The following is a 27,996-nucleotide window of genomic DNA, read 5'->3' on the forward strand; positions in this document are numbered from 1 at the left end:
TCAACTTGTCTTTGTCCGAGCTGCCGGCTGCTTTAAATACCCACCGGTAGTAGCGTGCCCCGAATGGGAGAGCACGAGTTCCAAGGCACTATAAATGGAAAGGACGTCATCATAGCCTCTGTGCGAAGTGACCGGGGGTTGAAAACGCGTCCCGCACCCGATCATCAGTCGCCATAATGGCACTGGCAATAGGCGCCATGGAGAGGGCCCACCGGGCAGCCGCAGAGTGGCCCGGCGTGCCCGCCCTGTCTTGTTCTCCTGCCACAGCAGCGCGGCAGACGGAACGCCTCGGCCCTTGTGACGTTATCCCGAGGCGCGCTAGATAGTGCGAGATGGGACCCGTGCATTTTATGTCCCCACGCCCTTCTGCCAGAATATGGCAGGAACTGACACCGAGCATGGCGGGAGCAGTTGGAGGTGACAGGCCACGCGCGCTCTTAAATGCGGCCTCAGGCCTTTCACTGGCTGACAACTCATCGCTGGACCCCTGTGGGGGCCACTGACGGAGGGGCTTCCTGGGTCCTCAGGGAACCGAATGCTCGGGGGCTACTGTTCGCCTCCCTGAGCACTCTCTCCCGGGCATGCTTGTACGAATCCTCAGGGAACCGAGTGCTCGGGGGCCGCGGCTCACAGCCCCAAGCACTCTCTCCCGGAACTTCCTTGAGTGGGCCCTCGGGGTACTCGGGTGCCCGGGGGGCTACTGCTCGCAGCCCCGGGCACACCCCTCCCGGTACTTGGTTCTCCAGGTCGTTGGGGGACTTGGGTGCTCGGGGGTTACCGTTTACCTCCTCGAGCACTTTCTTCCCGTCACTTAGTCTTCACAGATCATCGGGGAACCTGGGTACTCGGGGACCACTGACTGTGGCCCCGAGCGTCCTCTCCCGGGACTTAGTCTTTTTTACCTCGCGGAGGAGACCCCGCGGGATGGCGCCACGTGGTGGACTGCTGGCCTGGCCTCGGGATTCGGGGACCCCTGGTTCCTGATTCACCGACAGGCGTGAAGTAACCAAAAAACTAATTCTTTCTCACTTGAAAAGCAAACAGATAGCGTGAGTACGAAGGTACTCACAAGACTTAATCCATATTGGATACTTAGTAATAACCTGACTCCAAGAAGAATGCATTTGAGAATTCATAGCAAGGAATCGATCATAAAGGTTAAATGAATTTATTATGCAAAAGTGATTTTGACTCAAGTATGAGCTTCTATAACCTAGCCAAAACCCTTCGGTCCTGAGATTATCAACATATCATATATGTCGTTAGAACCATCTCAACTCGCCATCAATATCACCATTCATTTCCCAACATAGCATGACATCATTCCAATATTGAAACTCTATGATTGATGCAAATAGATAGAAGCATGCTTATAACCGAGAGTATAGTAATTTGAATTGATCTTACACCCTGTAGAGGGTACATCTTTACCCACACGATACGAGGATCATTCGGCTTGTGCTACCCGCTAAAGTACACATAAGGGGGTACTCGTGACAACCATTTCCAATTGAGCCCCGGCCATTTGAACATGCACCTATAGGTGCGAAAGTCCACTAAGGCTACTCCTAAAGCACTCTAGATATGCCTAAAGGTGTGAATGTAGCTAGAACTACTTCTCAAGCAAACTAGATACCTCTACAAGCTTATTATGCCCATAACACATTTACGACGTTACCTCTACAAGCTGATTATGCCCACGACACCATAGGCCAACAAGCCAAAAGGTCATAGCTACAAAAGGTATTCAGCTTATCTTATCATTATCTCGATATGTGGTAAGTATGAAAAGTGCTAGAGCTAACTGCAATAATGGACAGTGCTTAATCGATGCAAGCGGTGTATGGCATATGGGACTCCTTTCCTGGCCTACCCAAAGCACCGCCAATATCTTGTCTCATCCTCACACTCATACAACCCAACATCATAATTATATTTGAGAACCATTAAATAAGCCCTAAGCTCGCGAACAATGGTCAAACCACCGCTCGACTTTTATCGATGACCTAAGCTTGCTAAGCACACTGCATTCATTTTACGTTTGACAAATACATGAGAGCCACCCAAGTTACAACGGATCAAGAGATAGACAAAGTCAAGGTAGGACAATGCAAAGTTAGGATCTACCCACAAACCGACATTGACTCGCTAACATGCAAACATACATAAGTATAATTTATCATATTAAAATCACATGATCCAAAGTAATAGTTAAAGTATGTTTAGATGCTTGCCTTGCTGCTCAGCTTCACAACTATCAACCACAAACTCTTGATCACCCCCGATCGTGCATGCGTCACACTTGTTCACTAAAGAATAATGCATGCAATGTGATGAGCATGAATGAGGTGCGAATATGTATGCTACAAGATGCATAGCAGTAGAGGATGTAGCCCAACAACAAGTTAAAAGTACAAGGCACGCGAAAGAATGATGAAGTCTACGATCTAAACAACCTCAGAACTTCTGATTGGAACTCGGAAGTTCCGAGTTTGAACTCGGAACTTCCGGGTTAACCTCCAGATAGGGGTCCTCGGGTTGCAACCTTTGATAGACTTGGAAGTTCCGAGTTAAGGTCGGAACTTCCGGGTAGGTCCAGAACATCTAGGTTTGGCTCCGAACGAGGTTCTCGGTTAATCCTAACTCAGCTTAACTCGGAACTTCCGGGCTATACGCGGAACTTTCGGATGGTTGGAACCTCCAGGTGTTCTTTCGAATAGGGCTCTCAGGTTGGTTTTGCTCAATTTAACCCAGAACTTCCGAGCTATACCTGGAACTTCCAGTGGGTTCTCGGGTAGCTCTAAATAGAATTACCTAGAACTTACGGGTTGAAATCTGGAACTTCTAGATTCCTACAGAACACATGTTTGCGATGGTTTCTCTGTCGATTCAACTCACATGTTGAAAACTAAACTACGTAAACATATAATGACACAATTACATTGTTTCTATACCTTTCTTGCTCACTCCACAAGCTTGATTAAGCCTGCACGCTACATTTAATGATCTCCCTCATAGGTAATGTTGGGTATTCAACCTGCACCCCATACCGGCATTCCAAAGTTCAATATCATTGGAGGATTGAGGGCTCGTAACTGCAGGGCTAAGGATCACCAGAGATCCTGCTTCAGATACCGCGGGGATGGCTGCACCGTTGGCGATCCTTGCGAGGGACTGCTATTGGGGGAATCGCCATTAAGGACCCTTGACGTCCCTTGGCCCCGGGAGTCTAGGCCCAAAGACCACCATGCTCTGGCCTCCTCTCGGGCTCGGGTCTCCGGTGCGGACTCAGAGTCCGTGCCTCCGGGGATCCAGAGCCTTAAAATCCTTCAAAAAGATCAACCAGGAGAGGCCCCACAGACCACCCCCTATGTGCAGTGAGGTGACCAGCATTTAAGGCTGGTGCAGTGATGCCTGCTTGACATGATGGCGCAAGTGGTGGCCGCCTAACACGCTAGTGCATTGCGGTGCCAAATAGATAACATATCGTTAGGGCACCGTCTTTCCAGTCGTATAGATTATTACCGGGCTAACCTACTCTCTAGTTGTGCAGTATGAGATATATACCTCTGCATATCTCCTATAGGTATGTTTGTATATTTATACTCTGAATATCAGTATTAATATAGATCATTAGCCATCAAACAAAGAGAGAGAAAAATTGCTCAAACAACTTTAATGTTCCCTCCTACTTCATTTCTCTTTAAAGCTTAATCCATTCTAGTAACTTGATTCCCATCGTACTTTATTTATGTTTCTTTTTAAAGCTTAATCCATTCTAGTTGTGCAGTAGGAACGGAGGCGTTCACTCGTAGATTCTGAACCTGCACTGAAACGACGCATTTGGGGAGTCGAGTATTGCACATTTCCCAGAAGTCTAGATGTAGCTGTTGCCACCGAAAGTAGACCTAGGCCAGTAGCGTCCACGTCAAGATCAGTATATAGCAACTATCGGCTATGCATTTCGTGACCGTTTTCGCGGGTGTTTGTGGAACAAGTGCGCCTCACATTTGACTCTTTGGTTTCTTCAGAAAAAAGGCTACCAAAATGCCAAAACGTAGCACTAGACCTTGCAATGAGTCACCAAACAAACAATGACGACAAAACTAGCGTTTGAAACAATGGCATCGGTGCAACTTACAGTGTGCATCGGTACTCGGCACTACTGCTGACAAAAGAGAAGATACGAAGCTTTGATCGATGTCTATACTTAATAGTTTGTAGGATAGGCAGGCAGTACAAGTCAACCACCATTTCTAATTCAGGACCATACTACAATTAGTAGAGACTATTTTTGTTTTAAAAAGAACGGTGATACACGTTGGTAGAGGTTTTAAAGAACCCTGTATAATGTATGTATCAGGAGATCATGAGATGGCAGGGAGCAAGCGGTGGAGCTTGAAAGGTAGCAGTAGAGTACTACAAGGAGGCAGATAGATTTGGTCCTTCCGGGACGTCACGTCCTGTAGCCTCTGAAACGACTCCGAGACAAACGAGCTTTGCCACTGCCCTCCTGGGAATAGATCAGCACCGCCTGGGAATAGATCAGCACGAGCACGACACAAAAGACGTCCTTGTACGCATCGATTCCACTCCGGGGTTCCCGCTCTGTGCGGACCACTCCACCGCAGCTCTGCATGTTGCCTAGCTAGTGTGGTTAAGTTCACCGACGTCCAATCCTCATCAGCACCCAGGTGGTGCCGTGGTGGCAACGCCAACGCCAAATTGACATGGCAGTCGGAGCGCTTGTGAACGTACGTGTCAGCACCCACCGGTCCAAGTGGGGCTAGCTGGCGCACGAATCGGACGAAAGGGGACAGTATTTCACCTCCGAGTCTCCGACTCGTGCCACCAGCGGCAAGCACAAGGGGGCTGAATGGGTCCCCTCCCTGCCTGCCGCACGAACAGCGCGGCCGCTTCCGGGCAGGCGCCCATGATTTCGCGGCCGGAGACGGGAGAGGCAGCAAGCATCGGTCTCGGCGCCACGCTGCGCGGTACGGTGCATCACTCCTTGTTCCTGTCATCCTGTGCAATCAGCTCGGCCTCAGGCGTGTGTGGGGGCTGGGGCAGATGCTGCGTGCATGCGGCGGACATGTGTCCTTGTGTCCCGCAAAGCGCTCCACTACCACCAGTGCTCCGCATGGCGCGCGCAAGGCAACCCGGTGGACGGGTGGGCACTGGGCGCTCTCTGACGTACGAGCCAAGCCTTGCTCCATAGTCCATAGTGGCCAGCAGCACCAGCACGGGCTCGGCCGGACCAAAGTCACGAAAGGTTCAAAGTTGCATGCTGTAGTCGACGTACCATTCGGGTGGGACCCAGAAAGCTTCATGGGCTGTGATGACGGATGATATAGGAATGGGATAGGATGATAATACGATGACATATATTTCCTTCATCTTTTGTAGAGATTGGTTAATTCCTGCTATGAGTAAGAAACGGGGGATGAGAGAGGCCAGCCTAGCTCGGTCATGCACTCATGCGTGCATGGACTTGATTGTGGCTTACGTACGTTTCACCTGTGCTGTAAATCGACCGTGCCCGTATGGCCGTATATATCGCATAAAAGATGTACACCTCGTGCACAATATGCCATGGTAACCTACGCGAAGGCAGGGAAGTTATGAGACGATGATAGCACACGTCGGATGCCGCGCTGGCCTAGCGCTAGCGCCTATGGCCAGCAGCGCGTCACGTCAAGATAGCACCGCGACACGCCCGTCGTCGTCCGGTCCGGTCCAAAGCACGAATCGTTCATCGACCCGTCCGTCTTCCTCCGACCCTCTCATCTAGTCACCGTTCCTCTCTTCGCTTCCGCGTCAGGACGCCAAACACTTGTCATCTCCATCGGTCGATGCCCATGCCGATGCTTTCTCTCCTTTGTTCGTTGCACCTCCTCCTCCCAAGCGACCAGGACATGTACGAGACGACGGCTCACAGTGTCAGCTGTCAGGCCAGGCCTACCTACGTCCAGTGCCCTTCTTTAGCTGCTCCATGCATCGTCTAGTAGATGGTCCAGTGTCCTAGGCGTGGATGCGTGTGTAGTGTACAGCCAATGGATGTACAGCTCAATGATTGAACGTACGTACGCATGTACATAACTACATTGTGCCATGCACTTGATCGATGCCGCTCTTGGAAGCTACGTACCACACTGATGGTAATCGGGTAGAAATAGAATGCACATCTCCTACACCTATGCGCCTTGGTATTGCACGGTAGCATACGAGGAGGAACATGACGCCGTGAGTCAAGTCTTTGTTAAGTAATCCTGGCAGCAAAAAATGTTACCTGTTTTTCCAGATGGGTTTGTGTAACATAGATACATTCAAACACTACGCACTGCTCTTTTCTGAACAAAATGTAGGGTCAATGTGAGGGTGAGGGCACGCAAAATGCTCGGAGAGATGCCTTACAGAAAAAACCTGTCTAAAAGCAAGCCCTCACTTGGATTTCTTCTACCGCTCCAAGCCTCCAATACAGTTTTGTTCATAACTAGTAATCAGGGGCGAAGCTAGCATCCAAATGAAGAGGGTGTACTACCATTAAAAACATATAAAATTTCAAAAAAATACTGTTTATTGCTACTATATTTAGTAGTAATTTTAGATAGGATGGGATGCCTGTCTCTCATAAAGTGACGTCGCCCCTGCTAGTAATATTGTTCTGAGATGGTCATTGTTGACCATAAGGGTCATTGTTAATTCTCAACCTTTGTCGTTATGCAGTTGTTGAGCTGTTGTGGATCAGATCTGTGTGTTCAACCACTCAACACAACCCGTAAATGGAACTGTCCAAATCAAAATAGTACATTATTGCCGTACGAGAGAGTGTTGGGAGCACCTGCAAGTTCCTCTACTATTCTGCAGTTCCGAACTGCTGAAGGAAATGAATCAGGAAAGAGATTTTGAAGGAGAGCCATTCTTGAAGGAGCAAGAAGGACAGCGGTGATCGGAGACGCGAGACGAGCGAGAGACACTCGGATTTCCACGGCGAAAATGAGAAGATTCTTCGCCGGTACAGCCGTGGTGTGACCTGTGACAGATGACCTGACCATACAACACGCAGAAACACAGCATGCACACACGAATCTCGCCGCGCCTCGCGTAGGATAGCAACAGTGGCAGCGCACTCACGTCGCAGCCTCATTGCCCTGTCCGCGCTGCAGCCCCGACTACGTCCTCAGTCACGCCCCATCACGCGCTGCGGGCCGGCCTCGCACAGGCCACTCGCGCCGCACGGCGCACACCCTGATGGAGGCCAAAAGCTTCGGCTGGTTTTTTCGTACTCAGAAAACAAATTAAATCAAATAGTTTGTTTTTATAAATAGCTTTGAGAAATAAAAATTGATACTAATACTGAAAGCTAGAAGCTGCTATGAAGAAGCTTTTGTAACTTTAAAAGATAATATTTAAAAAATATTATATATATTATACATTTTATCTACGTCAAAAGTTAATTAAAATAATTTTTCTATAAAAAGTTTTTTCCTTCGCAACTTTTAAAAACAGCTTTTGAAAAAAAAACTTAGACTAACTAAAACAAGTCCGGGGTAACTCCACAGTGATGGGCGTGCGCCGCACGGCCACAGCTCAAATCTCTGTTTCGACACTCCAGCAGGCAGCAGTTACAGTGTCAGTGCCACGGCATGAACTATGCTGCAAGCCTGCAACACCACCAGGTGAAACGAAGCGAGTGCCCTGTTCCAAAGCCACTGAGACATCGCAGTAACAGTGTAGCAGCATCGTTCAAACTCGAGGCCCAGCATGGCTCCACCGGTCATTGATCTCCACGAGAAACGGCCACAGCGGAATTGACCGTTCACGTGCACGCGCCCCGTCTCCATGCCAGAACTGAGCCAGCAGCGGCAGCGCTATACGGGATAGCTACAGCAGAACCTGAGCCATGGGCATTGTGGCGCGTTGGTGTTGCCCCTGCACTACAGGAACAGTATAGGAACGCGCACGCAGCTATTTCATCGAGAAATTAAGTTGAAATGTTTTAATTTGTATGTGATAAGTTATTGATAATATTAAATTTCAAATAATTTTTAAATTATTTTGATTGGCATAAGTTTATTTGTGTGTGGTTTTATTTACGACTAACAAAAGTTTAAATTAGAGTAGATAGTTTCAGAGTCTAGGAAATTATACCTCATCAGATTATACCTCACCAGAACATCCGGCATGTGAGTTTTATACCATACTGGATAGTCCGCTGTTACGGTAAAGTGACCATCGAAGTATTTTCAGTGCTGAGGCAGAAATAAAAGTAAACACCGGATGGTCCAGTGATGTACTTAGAGAGCATCGGAGTATTTTTTGCGTAGAGAAGATTTTTGGCGCTAAATTTGATTATGTACGCTAGATAGTCCGGTGCTGAGTTTGTGAACACCGGAGAATACGTCGGACCTTTTGTTGCAGAGAGGTTGCATAAAGATGGTTTGATGGATTGGCACAAGCCGGATTATCCGGTGATGGACATCAAATCACCGAAAGCTTTTATCGAACATTTTCTTGTAGAGAGCAAAAATTTTCTATAACAGATAGTATTACACTCACCGGATGGTCCGGTGTTCAGGAGCATAACACACCGAAATATTTGGTGTTCACGTTTTCTGCACGATGTGCTCTGAGTTGAAGTTTTGCTTTTGTGCTAATCTGGAGATGTTTTAGAGTGTGGAGAAATATGTTTGTTTGTTTCAAAATGTGTAGGTGACAGATGCAACTTGGCGGTCGATAGTGAATAATCGGGGCTAAGCGTGTGCTTGATGTCGGACGATCAAGGAGGGCCAGGTGAAGTCAATGATGATCCTAGCTCTACACATGAAGGTCAACCAAAGCATGAAACGGAGGATGAAGACGGCGTATTGACAAAGTCAAGCGAATAGGATGTCGGTGCAAGTAACAAAGTGGACTGAGGGATCTGGATCAAAAGAGACTTGCTGATGATCAAGATCACAAGACGGAGAAGACGCATCATTATTAGAGTGCTTGCTTTACGTGGAATCAAGTGACGTCTAGTCACGCTTTGAGAAACATGCTAGGGTTTCGCGATTTAGCTCAAAACTATGGCAGGACTGGAGGACTATGTGACATTATCATAAAACTTGCATCAAGGTGAAGCCAAGTCGTCAGCGCCGAGGCTGTTCGATGAATGGAGAAAAATGGATCAAAATACCCTCAGTGATAGGTAGAAGTGTACTACAAGAGATGCGTGTTTTGGGAAATGGCTAGAAAACTCGAGGGTCAAGTTTCCTAGGTCTATAAATAGAGGAGTAGGACTCTGGGAGATGATGAACCAGTCATTTGAGCCCCTTGTGCTATCCATATGATGCCATTGTACTAGGATTTTAGAAAAGAGTAGGATGAGTGCTTAGTTTATGTAATGTGCGAGAGTTTAAAGAGAAAAATCTTTGTAATCCATCTAAAATAGGGTTGATCTCTTTGAGTAATGAAGTTTATTTTGTTACATATGCTATTCTCCTCCTTCTAGTTTTTATCTCTTGGTTTTCTTTCCTTGTGTGCAAGTTTTTTCTCTTCAGTGTTGATTTTTATTTTTCTTTTTGAGCTGAAATTTTAACACCTTAGGAGGTTGTTCTTCTTGATGCTAAAGGCATAAAATTCACATACACATACATATGTGATAGGATCTTGAATTTTCTTACCTTTAGACCATCATCTTGGAGATCTTTTTCACCTGGTGTTCATCTCTTGATCCTTGGGTGATCTTTTCTCATTATTCAACCTTTGTGTGGAGATAAGTCATAGATTGGTTTGTTGTGGAACCTAGTATTCGATTATAACCATGAGACTCACTTTTTGTTGAATCTTTAAGTTTGGTTTTTTGATCTTTCTTCGGAGTCTCCAGACTTTCTCGGTAGGTGTAGTTTTTCCGCTGCGTATTTGTGTTGCGTTCTGTTGTGATTCTCTTGTAGAGGTGTGTTGGGTGATCGAATAGGGAAAGATCATCAATTTCACAAGAAATTTGCTGAGGCGCCTATTCACCTCCCCTTCTAGTCGTCACTCTCGATTCTATAATTGGCATCAAAGTCGGTTTCATCACTATTGACCTTAACTGGCTTTGTGACCCGTAGGTGATATGGAGAGAAGTGAAAAGATTCCGCTGTTTGATGGTTGTGATTTTTCGTACTTGAAGGTGCGCATGGAGGGTTATCTTCTAAGCCAAGAAAGTGCAATATGGGAAGTAGTTGAATCCAACTACGAGATCCCTGCTGATCGCACGACTCAGGTTCAAATCGAACAATATGAGGCCAACAACAAGGCCAGAAATATTTTGTTCACAAGCCTGAATCGGAATGAGTTTGACAGGGTCCACTTCCATAGTGTTCAGAAGATCTGGAATACTCTGAGTGTCTTTTATAAAGGCACTAATTAGATTAAGGCCAGACACCAAAGCACATACAATCAACAATATCAAATATTTGTGTAAGGCCCCAAAGAGTCTTTGGATGCGATATTTGCTCGTTTTGATGGGATTATTAGCAATCTTCGATCAACTGGTGTTTTATCCTATTCTAACCATGAGAGAGTGATCAAGCTTCTCTATGCTCTTGACCATAGCATATGGGAAGTGAAGATCTCGAGTATTGAAGAGTCTCCAAGTTACGACATGTTGACTTGTGATGAGCTCTTCAACAAGCTCAAGTTCACTGAGATAGCCAAGGCGGCTCGGATTGGTCTCAGAAATCCCTTGTCTCAGAACATGGCATTGGTTTTCAGACCTAGTGGTGACAATTAGTCTGTAGTTGGCTTTTCTTGTGCAAACACTTCATCAAGTGGATTTTCTTTGTCTTCCTTAATTTCTGACACACAGGAGTAGGTGGATGCGCTGGATGATGAGGTCCTTGCGCTGATTGTGAAGAAGTTCACCCACTTCTACAACAATCGCTAAGACCAAAGGAGCGGTGGTTCTTGTGTCTACTTTGAGTGTGGTGACACAACCCACTTCAAGACGGATTGCTCCAAGCTCAAGAAGAGGAAGGACGGTGACCACGATTACAACAAGCACAAGAAGAAGAAGAAAAATCCCTTCCTCAAGAAGAACCACGACAAGATGGCCAAAAGGCGACTAAGGTGGCTTCTAGAACGGTGGTGGTTCTCAGCAACATTGACACCTCTTCCAGTGACGAGGAGAGCTCAGAGGATGATGAACCACAAGCAAAGAATAAGAAGAAGGCCAAGGACTTCACCAGCCTCTGCTTCACGGCGGACAACAACAACAACGACAGCGACCCTGAGCTGGATCCTTCCAAGGTATTACCTTCCTACGACTAGCTTTCCATCTAAGTCAATACCTTGAATGATGCTCTCGTTAGCCAGGATAGGTTACTTAAGAAAGTTGTCCGTAAGTTGAAGAATCTTATGTCTAAGTAAAGATGTCTAAATGGGTCATGCCTACTGGGCCGGCCCGAGGCACGGAACTGTAGGCATGGCCCAGGCACGGCCCAGGCACGGCATGACCTGAGTCGAGATGGGACGGGCCGGCACGGCACGAGGCCACGGGCCGTGCCTGGGCCGAGCGCGTGGCACGACGGGCCAGCACGGCACGGCCCAGCCCAGGGCGGCACGACCCGGCACGATCCGGCCCGGCACGCATATGCCAGGTTATTTTCTATTTTTTATATATATTTTTAATTTTTTAGCTATTTTTTATCTATTTTTTATATTTTTATCTATTTTTTATATATATTTTTAATTTTGTGGCTATTTTTTTATGTTTTCGGGCTAATTGTGCCAACGGGCCGCCCGTGGCACCGTGCCCACCGGGCCGATCGTGCCCGTCAGACCGACCGTGCCGCCGAGCCGAAATCGTGCCCGGGCTGGCCTGGCATGGCACGGTCATCGAAGGGCCGGCCCGGCATGGCACGGTCATCGACGGGCCGTGCCGTGGGCCGAGGGGGAGGCACACGAGCCGGCACGGCACGGCCCGTTACAGTAGATGGGCCGTTCGGGCCATGCCGAGCCAGGCCCGCGCCGGGCCGGCCCGAATGGCCCATTTGGCCATCTTTATGTCTAAGTATGAGTCTGTCTCTACTGAACTTGCATTGCTTAGGTCTAGACACAATGTTGAGGAGTGTGAGAGTTGCCTAATTATCATGGATGAACTTGCCGAGCTTCGTAATGTGCATGCTCAAGTCACCGGTCATCTTGAGAGTGCCAAGAAGAAGCTCCTCAATGAGGAGTCTAGGTTTAGTCTCTTAAGTGCTTGTAAGAATTGTCATTTGCTTGCAAATGATATTGAACTGAAAGACAAGTGCCTGAAGGAGCTAGAGTCTAGATTAAAGAGTGCTAAAAGTTATAAAGATGTGCAGCCAAATTGTTCCACCTGCACCATCGTTTAGGACAAACTCAGCTAGGTTAGAGGGCAAGTTCAAAAGCTTTTGACTTAAAATGAGTACTTCCTTTCTCTGGTGGAGAAGTGCTTAGAGGGCAAAGGGAAAATGAATTTGATCTTGGTTAAGACCAAGAGGTATGCTAAAAATGCGGGTTTGGCTCCTGAGTTGGGTTTCGAGAGGGTGGCTTACAGTGAGGAGAGTAAGATTATGTTCACCATACCTACTACCCTAGAAGCTAAGAAGTCTAAAATCAATACCACATCACAACCCATCAAGAAACTCATTCCTCAACACATAAAGAAGAAATCCGCACCACAACCCAAGAGAGCTCCACAACCTCAGATGAGAGAGCATGTGAAAGAGCCTCGAGTGACTAGTAGACGAGTTCCTGAGAGACACTACCACTATACCTACTGCTAGAGAGAGGGTCACTTGGTTGGATTTTGCTCGCTGTAGGAGAGATGAGCGGCGTGAGTGAGAGTGGAGCGCCCGGGACATATACCGCCCCTCTGTTAGTGTACATGAGTCTTTTCCTCAATTTCACTCACGAGTCCCTAGCGTTTTTCAGTCTCTTCCTAGAGATGTTGCCCGGCGTGGATTTTGCTATGACTCCCAGCGCTTTGACGGACCACATTTTTCTCATTATGGTACTTGCCCCTAGCGTACTAGACATGTTTTACCTGCACATGCTTTCACCACTTCAGGACAGATGATCCAGTACTGGATTCCCAAAAGGTTTTTGACTAACCCCAGTACAGAGTCATCCACCTATTATTCTTCTCATATGTAGGTGTCAAGCGGAGGCTTGGAGAATAAGTGGCTCATTGACTCTAGTTGTTCGCGTCACATGACCGGAGATTAATCATAGTTCTCCAGCCTCACCCCCGTGAAGCGACACCAGTATATCACATTCGGGGATGATCGGAAAGGAAGGGTGAAAGCCAAATATATAATGGTGAATGAGAGTTTCACTCTTAAGGATGTAGCTTTGGTGGAGCATCTGGGATACAACCTTCTCTTTGTATCTCAGTTGTTGTATGAGGACTTGAAAGTGCGTTTCAAACGCGATACTTTTTGAGTTCTCGATTCTTTGGACATTTTGATTTGCAAGATTTATTGAGTTGGGAGAGTTTTTGGAACTAATTTTTCTAAGTCAATTGGTTCTTCTCGTTGTTTGATTGCCCTAACCTTCTTCTGAGCTTTGGATGTGGTATAGGATACTAGGGCATATGAGCTTTGATTTTGTCATGTCCCAAAATCCGTAATGATATAATTAAGCATAAATATGCTTCTTAAGCATTATATTTAATTTTGTGTGATTTTGTTTTGTAATTTAAAATAGATAAGAGAAAGAAATTTGGAAGAGAAAAGAATAGAATTCGCAGTTAAAAGGGACATTTTTCTATTATACGTGGGACCCACCGGCCGGTCCCACACCTTACCTCTCTCTCCCTCTCACTTGGCTGCCCCCACCAGCAGCCCCACCGTGCCCACCTTCCCCCACTCCCTCTCTCCCATGCTCAACCGAACTAGCAAGGGCAGCAGCTCCCTCTCACTCCCCTCTCAAGCTCTCTCTCCCTTTCTCCTAAAATCCGACATCAAGAGAAGGATTTGAGGTATGCATGTGGTACTCACGCGATCCTTAGCTCATAAGCTTCCCATCCGTCCAATTCATTTTCGTTTTCCCAAAGGATTCAAGCCTATTTTGGTGTCTTTTGGTGTTTATAGTTGAAACGTGAGGAACACCGGATTTCTTCGTCTCCCGGGTGATTTCCTCCATTTTCTCCATCACCTAACGGTCACCCAACTCCACAATCATCTTGGGCAAGTCCCTTAGGCTTCCCATGGCGTCAATTCAAGTTTAGCTGTCGATTTTGAGTTAGAGTGGAGTTCTTGAGTTCTTGGGGTTTTGGAGCAATTTGGGAAATTTTGATGAAATTGAGTTAGGAATTGAGTTGCTAGGTTGATGAGGGTGTTCTAGACTCTATAAACTCTCCCAAACATATTCCCCTCTGGCTTGGAGAGGCTCCCAAATCAAACCGACCAATTCTTGCCCTCAAAATGGTTGTTCAGGAGGAACCCGGAGTATCCGGGTCGCAACCCAGAGGATCCGAGCGACCCCAGCCAAAAATGACAAAGAATCCCCTCCCGGAGGGTCACCCAGAGACTTCGGTACCTGGAGTATCTGGATCAACCCAGAGTATTCGAGCGGACCCAGCTGAAGATGATAGAAGACCCTTGTCCGGAGGGTCACACGGAGACTCCAGAATCCAGAGTGTCCAGCCCAATCTGGATAATCCGGATTTGTTGTTCGTCAGAATTTTTCCTATGTGCTGATAGCTTGTAAAATTCATAGCTAATTCTTACGAACTCCAAAAATTATGAAACCAATTTTTTTGCTTCATAATAGTATCCTCTACCTGTTAAAAATTTCCCCAACCATTAAATAGTTAGTTAAATTTCTGAGATTAATTAATTAGGTTGTAGCTTCATTAATTCACCATTAATTTTTTACAAGTCCAAAATTAGTGAAACCAATTTTTCTAGTCTCCTTATGACTTGTTCTAACTAGGAAAAATGCTTTCATTCTTTATATGGCATATTTTATGGAAATTCATCATATGCATATTGTAGCATGCATTATTGCATTTCACTCGTGCTAATCATTGCATGCGTTTTTCTTTAGTGAACAAGGAGCCGGAACATGATACGATCATGGTTGAAGACGACTCCAATCTTCCAGATTTTTGCGAGTGTTGCATGGATAATTATAGGCTGTCACCTGAGCAGCAAGGCAAGCAACTAAGCATATTGTACCTTTGTTCAATTGAATGAAGTCTAAAATTTATGAACTATGCTTATGTATGTTTGCATGTGTCGAGTCGAGATCGGGTACAAGTGGGTAGATCCTATGTTGAATGCATTACTTCTACCTTGAATTGTTGTTCATCATTTTCTTGTCACCTTGAGTATGTTGTTGGTGTCTAGATTACAAGTTAAATCAAAATGCTTAGCAATGCATAGGTCATTCGGTAGAAGTCGAGCGGTGAATTGTTTCATCGTTCACGAGTATATGTGTTATTTACTTTCGTAATGATCACAATGTTGGATTTGGGTTGATGATGGTTGGATGAGTGATGAGTATGAGACGAGATGTAGGTGGTGCTAGGGGTGTTATCTGCTCCAAAGGAAAGTCCTAGGGGTAGGCCAGGAGAGGAACCCGTACACCGTAGACCGCTTGCATCGTTTGAGCACCGATTGTCGGTGTAGTCGACTTTAGTACTTACCTTACTCACCACATGCCGATCTAATGGTAAGACGAGCCGAATACCTCTGTAGCTGTGATCATTTGGGCGTGAACATCGACAGTGTGAGCGGGCGAGCTTGTAAGAGGTGCTAGTTTGCTCTGGAAGTAGTTCTAGTACCCCCGCACTGAGCGATGCATGATCCAAATGGTTGTGGTTTATTGGAAAAGGTTGATATGAGTACCCCTTGTATGGATCTATGTGGTCATACAAGCTGTATGGTCCTCAAGTCATGTGGGTCCAGGAGTATCCCCCTACAGGGTGTAAAAACATTTCAAAATGCTGCGCTCTCGGTCATGAGCATGCTTCTGTCCATATGCATTGGTCGTAGAGTTTTCACTTGTGGTTGATGGTTGGATATGTGGGAGATGGTTGAGTTGGTCTTTGTTACATGTATGTTCATAATGGTTCCCGTTATTTATGTTCGGTTGCTTATGGCAGGGTAGATTTATGTTTTGTTGGTTAAGTTAGTTGCTCACATCTATATGTGTAGGCTGCTTACCGCTTATGTTTAACTTAACATGTGGTTTTTCCTTGCTAATGGCTCAATACATAATCCTTGGAGTTGAGCTATGTATATGTGCTCTATATGGTTTAAATCTTGTGAGTACCTTCATACTCATGCCTGCATTTTCAGGTGTTGCTAGTAAGGAAGAGCAAGTGTTTGGCTACTTTGTGCCTGCCGATCAGGGTGGCGGGCAAGCGTAGTGCATCCTACTCTTGGAGGTCGTGCTTTTAGGGTGGAGCCTCAGAGCATGTGGCTCCACTCTTTTTTGTTGTATAGGTTTATGTTTCTGCTGCGTAGATGTTGTTACCTTTTGATGTAAATTGTTGGAAATGGTTGCATGCTTAAGACTTGTAATATAACTTTAATTACTTACTCTTTCTTAAGCTATGTTGTGATGCTAAATGTTGGAAGGCATGTGTCGGGACTACCAAGATGATATTCTGTTTAATCATCAAGGTTGTGATTATGAATAATGATCCTCCTAGTGATTAATTAGAATATTATTTGGACGGTTCCTCACAGATTTGCTTACTTTTTTGAGTGCCCTAGGCTTGATCTGAGGATTGCCTAAGCTCAAGTTTGAGAAGAATCTTGTTTGTTCTTCTTGTCGGCATAGTAAGATGGTTGTTTCCTCCCACCCTCTAGTCAATCTGGTGATGACTGAATGATTGGGAGAACTTCTTCATATAGACATTGTTGGTTCTTCTTAGGTTCATTCGGCGGGTGGAAAGTTGTATGTTCTTATCATTGTTGATGATTTCTTTCGCTACTCTTGAGTCTTCTTTCTTTTGAGCAAGGATGGAGTGTTCTCACACTTTCGAAGCTTATCTTTGAGATTGTTCAAGGAACTCGCTGGTGTATTGAAAGCAATTCACAGTGATAATGACACCGAGTTCAAAAACTATCTCTTTGATATTTTCTGTCTTGATAATAGAATTGAGCATCAGTTTTCTGCCCCACGTGTTCCTCAGCAGAATGGCATGATTGGGAAAAATAATAAGACTTTGGTAGAGATGGCTAGGACAATGCTCGATAAGCATAGGACTCCTAGAAAGTTTTGTGACGAGGCTACTAGCACAGCATGCTACATCTCAAATTAGATTTTCTTACACTTGATCTTATATTTGACTTCTTATGAGTTGCGCTTTGTGAGAAAGCTGAAGGTTTCGTATTTAAGAGTTTTTGGGTGTCGATGCTTCATCCTAAAACGTGGCAATCTTTACAAGTTCGAGTCCCGTTCTTCCGATAGCATTTTCTTATGGTATTCTCTTCATAGTCATGCTTACAGGGTTTACAATATTGACACTAACATCACCATAGAATCCTATGATGTGACTTTTGATGAGTCAATCCCATGTGCTAGTTCTGTCCTTGAGTGTGCAGGTGATCAGAAGATGAGGGAAAATATCTTTGTAGATGGTAACCTTCCAGCTCTTGATGATGACGAGGATGATCCACTACTTCCCTTGAACACACCTACTTCAGAGCTAGCTCCTACTTCTTCTACTCCAACAGAGAGTCCTGCAGCCTCTACTTCCACTTCAGCTGCTTTCGAGTCTGTACCAACAATGTTTGAATGGGAGGTACACTCATAGCGTGAGGCTCCTCAACACATTCAGCGGTGACACCCTCCACAGACGATGATCGTTGACATCAATGAGAGGGTAACGAGATCCAAATCTGCTTCTCATGCTCATTTTACCGATTCTGTATTCGTTGCTTCTTTTGAGCCCTATGATGTTAGACATGCTTTATCTAATTCGAGTTGCGTCAATGCTATGTATGAAGAGCTTGAAATTTTTGATAGAAACCAAGTTTGGGTCCTTATAGAGCCACCCCTTAATGTTCACACCGTAGAAACAAAATGGGTTTCAAAAACAAACATGGGGAGGATGGATCTGTAATAAGAAACAAGGCTAAACTAGTGGCTCAAGGTTTTACTCAGGTTGAGAGAATAGACTTTGGAGAGATCTTTGCACCTGTAGCTAGGCTAGAAGCCATTAGGATCCTTCTTGCAGTTGTGACATCCAAGAGTTTCAAGTTGTATCAAATGGATGTCAAGTAGAGTTTACAAGCTTAGAAAGGCTTTGTATAGGCTTAAACAATCACATAGAGATTGATATGATTGGCTTAGATCTTTCTTGCTAGAGCATAGGTATGTGATAGGGTCAGCTGATAAAACTTTACAAGCTTAGAAAGGCTCTGTATAGACTTAAACAGGCACATAGAGATTGGTATGATTGGCTTAGATCTTTCTTGCTAGAGCATAGGTATGTGATAGGGTTAGCTGATAAAACTTTATTCACTCTCAGGCATGGCAATGATTTCTTACTTGTTTAGATATATGTGGATGATATCATTTTTTTTACTCTTCTCATGCACTTGTGGATAAGTTTGCAGAAACTATGAGCAGGAAGTTTAAGATGTCGATGATCGGCGAGCTCAACTTCTTCATTAGGCTGCAAATCAAGCAATGTAAGCAAGGTACATCTATCCACTAGATGAAATACACCAAGGACTTGTTGAAGAAGTTCGACATGAGTGATGCGAAGCCCTTGGCAACACCGATGGCTACCTCGTTTGTACTTGATCCAGATGAAGATGGTGAGGAGGTGGACCGTTAGGAGTACAGGTGCATGATCGTCTCCCTCTGGTACTTGATGGTGACAAGACCCGATATCCACTTCGTTGTTTGCTTGTGTGCTACTTCCAGGCTTCACCGAGAATGTCTCACCGCCAAGTAGTGAAACACATTCTGAGGTACCCAAGCACACTTTTGAGTATGGTCTTTGGTTTTCTACTTCCTCTTCGCTTTTTCTTCGAGGTTTTCCGAATTTGGATTATGTTGGTTGTAGAATTAACAAGAAAAGTACCTCTGGTACTTATCATTTCTTGGGTACTTCTCTTGTGGGTTGGCCTTCTCTAAACAGTCTAGCGTTGTATAGTCTACTACTAAAGCTAAATATATAGCTGCTGCTAGCTATTCTCATAGATTTTATGAATGGTTGCTACTTTGAAGGATTTTGGGTTGAATTTCAGGAGTGTGCCACTTTTGTGTGATAACACCAGTGCTATAAGTTTAGCCAACAACCTAGTTCAACACTCTAGAATCAAACACATAGATGTAAGATTCTACTTTCTAAGAGACCACAATGAGAAGGGGGATATTGAGATGAGCTACATAGATACCCAACACCAACTAGTCGATATATTCACCAAACCTCTAGATACTACAAGATTTGCCTATTTGAGAGGAGAGTTTGGTGTGTATCATCCCTATGGTATTATGTGAGGGGGAGTTGTCCTTTGTATATACTCTATTTTACTTTTGTTGCATTTACATTACATTTTTTATGTAATATAATCATAGTAATTGAGCTTTGACTTGTATGTCTTTAGTATTTTCGATTGCTAGACTTAAATTTGAACTAAGTTGAGTAGTTGTGTGAAGCAATATTTTAATCATAGACTCTTTTGATGCTTTTACATGATACATTTCAAGCAAGTTTTCTTTTCTTAAGATGAAATTTGATAATTTTATGAATCATGTAGGCTATAAAATACTATATTCTTGATCATCATGTTTATAATTGTTCAAGCTTAGTCAATGCTTGTGTTAAGACTAGTCTAATGAATATCTTGCTCTAGATCTTCTTGGTTCAAGATAATGGATTGGAAAACATTGCACTATATTTTTTATTTTTGTTAAATGTTATGCTTATGATAGAATATTGGAGGAACATGTGTTCTTATGTCGCAAAGACACTACTTAACTTGATCTTGTGACCATCTTAATAATTTGTGCGAATTGAATAATCATGAAAAATCAAGTTTCTTGTGCTAAAATATGATCCAATACGGTTATCTTGAAGCCTTAAGGTGTTTGTCGTACCCAGTCGTGCGACACTTTGCTTGGATAAAAGGTAATTTAATGATAAAATAAAATTCAAATAAATGTGCCTACATATTAAATTCTTTTTAATCATTTGATCAACCTAAGTCTTGGTTTTATATGTGAGCGTTTGCAAAGCCTACTGTCATAAACATTTGTTTTACTAGTTTGAGGTTGAAATTGGTTAGTTCTTAATGCTTGTATTGTCTCAGCACGAGTGGATGCTTATGTGGTGGTCACTTTGGAAATGATTCGGCTATGTGAAATTAAATGTGCCAACGAATTTTTTGGGTTTAAGCTTGTCAAGCTTCATGCTCTTGTGTCACTACCTCTTTTTGAGCCTCTATGCGATTGTGAGCTCTACGCTCTACCTTTCGGAGCCCTTTGACATTTCTAGCTCTCACAAATATTCTGTGATATACTTGTAAAAGCTCATTTATGATTGCATGTTCATAATATTTTATCCTTGATATTTGTATTATCAAAGGGAGAGAGCATTTGCACAAAGATGAGAATATTTGCAACAAACCTCAAAGAAAAATAAAAATGTGCATTCATCAAGGGGAGCATTTGTTTTTGAATCCTTGAATTTTTCTTGCTTTTTTGAGGTTTGTGGTCTGTCTTTGCCTCTCTTCGACCTTTTGTAATCTTTCTTATGCCAAGTGATACGGTTCTGCTCTTTCTCGAGTTTTGGTCACTTGGACGTGCTTCAATTCTTCAAACTCAAATATTTGTATTTTGAGGGTTGTCAATGCACTCATCAAGGGGGAGATTAAGAAACCAAGTTGAAATATGTCTTAGTTTGCATGTGATTGAATCATTAACAACATTGGATTTGAAATGATTTTGGTTGGCATAAGCTTGTTTGTATGTGATCTTGTTTATAACTAACCAAAGTTTTAATTGGAGTAGACTATTTTAGAGTCTAAAAAATTATGCCTCATTGAGACATCTGGTGTGTGGGTTTTTCACCATACCGGATAATTCGGTGTTATGGAGAAGTGATCACCAGAGCATTTTAAGTGCTAAAGCAAAAATAGAAGCAAACACCAGATGGTCCGGTGATTGACTTAGAGAGTGTCGGAGTATTTTCTGCAGAGAGGATATTTTTTGCGCTAAGTTTGATTATATACGCCTGATAGTCTGGTGCTGAGTTTGTGAACACCAGAGAATGCGTCTGACCTTTTGTTGTAGAGAGGTTGCAGAAGGGTGGTTCGGTAGATTAGCACATGTCGGATTATCCAGTGATGGATATGAGATCACAGGAAGTTTTCACCGGACCATTTCTTGGAGAGAGCAAAATTTTCCTGGAACAAATAGTATTATACTCATCGGATGGTTTGGTGTATAGGAGCAGAACACACCGGAACATCCGGTGTTCATGTTTTCTGCAGGATGTGCTCTGATTTGAAGTTTTTGATTTTGTGCTAACCTGGAGATATTTTGGAGTGTGGAGAAATGTGTTTGTTTGTTTCAAAGTATACATGTGACATATGCAACATGGCGGTCGACAGCAGGTGATCGGAGCTCAGCGGGTGCTTGGTACCGGACGATCACGGAGGGTCAGATGAAGTCAAGGATGATCCTAGATGTACACATGAAGGTCAAGCAAAGCATGAAACGGAAGATGAAGACGACATGTTGATAAAGTCAAGTGAAAAGGATGCCGGTGCAGGTGACAAGATGACCCGAGATATCGGGAGAGTGAGGGACTTGCTGGCGGTTAAGATCGCAAGATGAAGGACATGTGTCATCTTCAGAACACTTGCTTCAGGTGAAAGCAAGTGACGGTTAGTCACGCTTTGAGAAGTATGTTAGGGTTCACAGTTTAGCCTCAAAATCGTGGGAGGACTAGAGAAGTACGTGGCATCATCGTAAAGCTTGCATCGACGCGATAAGTTGTAAAGGCGTCGAGGCCGTCCGATGAATGAAAAATAAAATGGGCCAAAATACCCTCGGTGGTAGGTAAAAGTGTACTACAAGAGATGGGTATTTTGGAAAAAAATTAGAAAACTTGGAGATCAAATTTTTTAAGCCTATAAATAGAGGGGTAGGGCTATGGGAGAGGATGAATAAGCTATTTGAGCCCCTTATACCACCTATATGAGAGTATTGTGCTATGGTTTAAATGAGAGAATGATGGGTGTTTAGTCTATGTAATAGATGAGAGTTTTGTGAGAAAAATATTTGTAATCCTTTAAAATAAGACTAACCTCTTTGAGTAATGAAGTTTATTTTGTTACATATGCTTGAATACCCCTCCTTCTACTTTCCCTCTCTTGGTTCCCTTAACTTATATGCAAGTTGATGCTAAATGCATAAAATTCACATACATATGTATATATGATAGGACTTAAATTCTCTTATCTTTAGACCATCATCTTATGGATCTTCTTCATCTGGTGTTTATCTCTTGATTTTTGAGTGATCTTTTCTTAAGATTTAACCTTTGTGTTGGGATGAGATATGGATTAGTTTGCTGTAAAATATTTTGTTCTATTACAATCATGAGACTTATTTTTTTTTAATCTTTAAGTTTGGTTTTATATCTTTCTTCAGAGTCTTCGGACTTTCTAAGTAAGTATAGTTTTTCTGCTGTATATTTATGTTACGTTTTATTTTATTTTTTTTAATGTATTAGATGATCGAATAGAAGGTCATCAATTTTGTCATAAATTTATAGATAAGTTTGTTCAACCCCACTAGTCGGCACACTCGACACACGTACGTTTTCCGAGGAAATTTTTTCGAATCATACACTCCTGTGCGTTACTTGAAAATGCACCATTTCAGCATTTCTGGATTTGAGAACTCAATTGGAAGCTCGAACAGCTTGATTTGTACATGAGACAGAGATTACACGGGCCTAATCCACCATACGTAATAGTGGTAATCTAGCTACCGAAACATGCTTACCTTACCTCTTGCATACACACTCGTACCGCCACATTCCCACACTACACGAGGAAGAACAGGGATGCAAGAAAAGTACTACCGGTACGACCAATTCTTCGAGTAGCACTTCTAGATACTAAGAAGATCCTGCTGCGGCAGGGACTCATGTAGCTGTTCCTGCTGTGGCTTCTCCGAGCTACTATTCTCCTTCGCCTCGGTGACAAGGGGGACGCCCATCGACGTGGATGTTGAACCGGGCATGTCAGCTAGTATCTGCACGACCTCACGCATCGTTGGCCGCTCGACGCTTTGCTCGGCAACACAGAGCATTGCGACGTAGAAAACATGGGTTATCTCGTAGAGGGGGACCGTCGAGAGGCGACGATCGGCGATCTTCATCACGCCCTCTTTGCTTGAACCTGTCACCATCCGCACCCACTGCACGATGTCGACGCCGTCGCCAAACTCCCCGACCGGCTTGCGACCGGTGATGAGCTCCAGCAACACGACTCCAAAACTGTACACGTCACTCTTCTCGTCGACTTTGAGCGTGTAGGCGTACTCTGCGGCACATAAGAATGGCGCCACATAAGATCAAAGCCAACAATTCCCAATGATGATCTATTAAAACGACAAAGCGACGAAGCGTAGCTATCAGATGTTCAGGGGATGTACGACGCAATTGGTGCGTGCGACACAGTAAAAACAAATCACAGCATACCGAAGCTATTCCTTTCAAATTTCCACATGACAAACAGAACATATCTAAGCAAGTTTGAATAATGCAAGCGACCTCGAGCAGCAAACAAATTGTTCGTCAAAAAACCCAAAACATTGCAAAAAATATTAATATTGAAGGTTTCGGCAATAAAATCACTGAAGGGAACATAGAAAATTCGAGACAGTGAACTGAGGATATTAAAACAAACATAGCATGATACTAGGGCAGTGAAGTGTAAACGTACCAGGAGCAATGTAGCCGTAGGAGCCGGCGATGGCCGACATGCACTCGGAGCCGCCGGCGTTGCCACGGAGGAACTTAGCGAGGCCGAAGTCGGCGACGTGCGCCTCGAAGTCGGCGTCGAGGAGGATGTTGTTGGACTTGACGTCGCGGTGCAGTATCGGCGGCGAGCAGTCGTGGTGCAGGTAGCAGAGGCCCTTGGCCGCCTCCACGGCGATCTTGTACCGCGTCGCCCACTGCAGGTGGCCGCCCTTCTTGCCGTGGAGGACCTCGCCGAGGCTGCCGTTCGGCATGTACACGTACACCAGCAAGTTGGTCTCACGGTTGGCCGCGAACCCGAGGAGCCGCACGATGTGGCGGTGCCGGATGCGCCCCAGCGTCTGTATCTCCGCCGAGAAGCCGTGGTCATCGTGCGCCGCGCCCGCGCGCCCGATGGCCGGGAGCCGCTTCACGGCAACAACCGCTCCCCCCGGCATCGCACCCTTGTACACGATCCCGGACCCGCCCTTGCCGATCACGTTCTCCTCCTTGAGGCAGTCAAGCACGTCGTCCACGGCGAAGTCCAGCCGCTGGAACGCCGTGAGCCGCCACGCGCGCGCCTCGGCAGAGCGCTTCAGCGACCGCGCCTTCAGCACGGCCGCGCCCGCGAAGACGATGGACAGTGCGAGGAGGCCGAGCACGAGAAGAAGCTTCGAGGTCGACGAGAGGGAGCCGAAGGCCGACGTCGCGACGCTGTGGGCGCGGCACGGGGAGAGGAACGCCCCACAGAGGCCAGCGTTGCCGGCGAAGGAGGTGGCGTTGAAGTAGGCGAACTGGCCGGTGACCGGGACCTCGCCGGACAGGTTGTTGTACGAGAAGTCGACGGCTGTTAGGCTCTGCATTCCGGCGATAGCAGGCGGAATCTCCCCATCCAGCGCGTTGTGGGATACGTTGAGGTAGTTGAGGATGCGGAGGCCGGCGAGCTCCGGCGGGATGCGGCCGGAGAATTTGTTGCCCGAGAGGTCGAGGAAGGTGAGCAGACGGCAACCGCCGATCGCCGGGGGCACCTCGCCGGAAAACTGGTTCCCAGAGAAGTCCGACTTTGAGAGCTGCTGTAGCTTCCCCATCTCCGGCGGAAGCTCGCCGGATAACCTGTTCTCTGCGAGCAGCAACTTCTGCAGCCCCATGAGTCCACCGATCCCCGCAGGCACCTGTCCGGACAATCGATTGTTGTACAAGCTCAGCTCCCCTATCGACGACGACACCTTCCTGGCGTCCAGCCGGAGCTCACCAGAGAGCAAATTGTCGTGCAGCTCTATTTGCGTCAGGTTCGGCAACGTGAACAGCTTTGCTGGGATTGTCCCGTTGAGATAATTCTCTCCCAACCGAATCCTCGTCAGCGACGGGCACTCCGCGAGCCCGTCCGGAATGGCACCGAACAGCGAGTTCCCCAGCGCTATGAACGTCTCCAACCGCTTGCCGGCGCACAGCTCGGTTGGCAGAACGCCGGTTAGCTTGTTCGTGCTCACGTCGACGATCTTCAGCCTGGTCGCTGCCACGCCGAGGTTCGCGGGTATCCCGCCTGTGAAGTTGTTCTCCCACAGCTGCAGCACCTCGAGATTCGGCAAGTCGCCGACGAACTCGGGAATCTCACCGGCGAGGCGATTCCGGAAGAGGTTCAGCAGTGTCAAGTTCTTCAGCGACGCGAAGCTCGCGGGGATCTCCCCGACGAACAAGTTGTTCGACAAGTCGAGCGATTTCAGCGCCCCCATCGCGCCTATCTCGGGCGGAAGCCTTCTGGACAGGGCGTTGATCTGAAGAAACAGAGTGTCGAGCGACGTCAGGTTCGCCACCTCCGGCGGGATCTCCCCGGAGATGCCGCAGCTCGCCATGTCGAGCCGGACGAGCGCCCGCAGCCTCCCGAGCTCAGGCGGTATCCCGCCGGTGAAGTTGTTGAAGTAGCCAAGGTACAGCTCCCGTAATGTTGTCAGGTTACCGAGCTCCGGCGGTATCTCGCCGGTGAGCTCATTGCCGGAGAGGGCCAGGTACCGGATACTGCTCCACTGGCCGTATGATCTCGGGATGCTGCCGGAGAAGAAATTGCCACCGAGGTGCAGGTGGACAAGGTCGGTGAGGTTGGGGAGCGCAGCCGGGAGCGGACCGGTGAGATTGTTATTGTAGAGATCAAGAACGCGAAGGCTCTTGAGTGATGCGATGATGCCGTCGGGGAAGGTGGAGTTGAGGATGTTGTTGGAGAGGTTGAGCGACTGGAGGTGCGGGAGAGAGGACAGCGCGGCGGCGGGGATAGGGCCGGAGAAGTTCAGGCCGGAAAGGTCTAGGGAAACGATGCGTTTGTCGGCGGCGTCGCAGGACACGCGCGGCCACGAGCAGAGCGGGGTGTCCGGCGTCCAGTGCGTGGAGAGGTAGCCTGAGGGGTCTGTGAGCGCCGCGGAAACGTTGAGGAGGGCGGCCGCTTCCGGCGAGGGGGTTGAGTCGGCGGCGGTGGAGTGGGTGGCGGTGGCCAGGAGGAGAAGTACGGGGATGAGAAGGGTGGAAGCGCCGGCCATGGAGGACGCCATGGAGCGGTGGGAAGTGGAGTGTCCGAGTGCAGGTGGACAGCGTGGGTTATAGAGTGTGTTGTTTTGCATGTCAGCCTGGGCTTTTTATGATTTCCATTGTGCTCCCTTTGGCTTCTTTGTTCCAAGGTCTGAAGATTGTACTAGTCACCGTCAGTTCATCGCGTATCAGTCATTAGCTGTATATACATGTATGTGAAGTTGTGAATCCGTAACTGAACTACATTTGGAATGTGCAATGCCTCAAGCAGGCGGATGGCAAATGAACGGCCTGGATCAAATGATTTCAAAGATCACTTTAGTAGAAAAATGTCTATTTTACTGACCTTATCGTATTTGTCTAGATAACCCTCGATATTTTTATTGATCTATTTAACCCTCTCAGGTTCTAAAGCTAGGTCACTTTACTTATTGAGCAGTTTTTGCAGTGGTATTACCACAGTGGATACCACATGAGCACCACATCATATCTTCTTCCTCCTCCCATAATGCCATGACTCTCAAGCTCCAATTACGACACTAGCAACCTCCAATCCTACACCATCAAGCGAGCCACCGATTGCCATCGATTAAGAAATCAGAGGTGGCGCACTTCACCTTGTCGGTGGTGAGTGGCACTGTCCATTAGAACTCTATCGATGATGACGGATCTCGTGTAGTGGCGTAGTTGCTGTTGTGGTGGCCGCGTCCAACCACGCATCGCTCAGGAAGACAAACCCTAGCTGGGGATATATAGAAGGAGAGACGGGGCAATTGGCGGCGCGTTGAATTGGAAACAAGAGCAGCGCATAGAACGGTGGTAATTGATGGCTCAAAAGTCGTGGCCGTGCAAAGGAGGGAGGAGGAGATCCAGCGTGGAGGGAGCTCAATTGTTGGTGCTTGGAATTGGAATTTTTTGGCGGTGCATGGATGAGGAGACATCAAGGGAGATTCACACAGGGGTTTTTCTGCAAAAATGCCTATGCCGATGAAGGAGATCCTATCCGCATGGATTAAACCCTTCATATCCGGATCCAATGATTCTAAATATTTGTTCACACCTTTTTACTAAGTGGCTTGTTTCCACTAAAAATTTCTCCAACTCTATACCCGTCTTGAGGACTAATCTGCATGCCATAAAAGAGGTATGGTTGCTTTTGAGAATGAGAGGGAGGTTGAGTCGGCGGCGGTGCAAAGGGTGATGGTGGCTAGGAGGATGACAGAGAGGAGAAGGCTGGAAGCAACAGTCATGGAACACACGTCGGAGTGCTAGTGGACGGCGTGGGTTATAGATCTATATACTATACCTGTGCTTAGTTTGACAAAAACTTGCAGATTCAACATCATCAAACACTTCCAAAAGCTCTTAGTAAAACGAAACTTCACAAAACAACCAATCTGCAAGCCATAAAACGGTCTTCAACTCTCTACTAGCCATAGTGCAACCTTCACAGATGCTATTTATATTTTGAGTAAATTTAGTAAAACTATAAATATTTTAATAAAATTATTGTAAAACTATATATTTAAGCAAGAGTTTCACAA

General features: G+C 45.9%; 1 protein-coding gene across 1 annotated transcript; it reads right to left on the reverse strand.

Annotated features, from left to right (window-relative positions):
• Positions 1-22,855: 22,855 nt before the first annotated feature.
• LOC133916582 (leucine-rich repeat receptor-like serine/threonine-protein kinase BAM2) lies at positions 22,856-26,584 on the reverse strand. The gene is made up of 2 exons (XM_062360317.1): positions 23,922-26,584; positions 22,856-23,519 (listed from the first exon to the last, which is right to left on the reverse strand). The coding sequence occupies exons 1-2, from the start codon at positions 26,542-26,544 to the stop codon at positions 23,086-23,088; spliced, it is 3,057 nt and encodes a 1,018-aa protein (XP_062216301.1). The 5' UTR covers positions 26,545-26,584; the 3' UTR covers positions 22,856-23,085.
• Positions 26,585-27,996: the final 1,412 nt, after the last annotated feature.

The sequence above is a fragment of the Phragmites australis genome, chromosome 4 (genome assembly GCF_958298935.1).
Source record: "Phragmites australis chromosome 4, lpPhrAust1.1, whole genome shotgun sequence".
NCBI classification, from domain to species: domain Eukaryota; kingdom Viridiplantae; phylum Streptophyta; class Magnoliopsida; order Poales; family Poaceae; genus Phragmites; species Phragmites australis.

Bases quoted from the DNA above. Each gene is read 5' to 3' on its own strand.
- LOC133916582 (XM_062360317.1), bottom strand. From the start codon at position 26,544: ATGCAAAACAACACACTCTATAACCCACGCTGTCCACCTGCACTCGGA. The intron at 23,520-23,921 runs GTACGTTTACAC...TATGTGCCGCAG, and splicing joins CTACGGCTACATTGCTCCTG to AGTACGCCTACACGCTCAAA.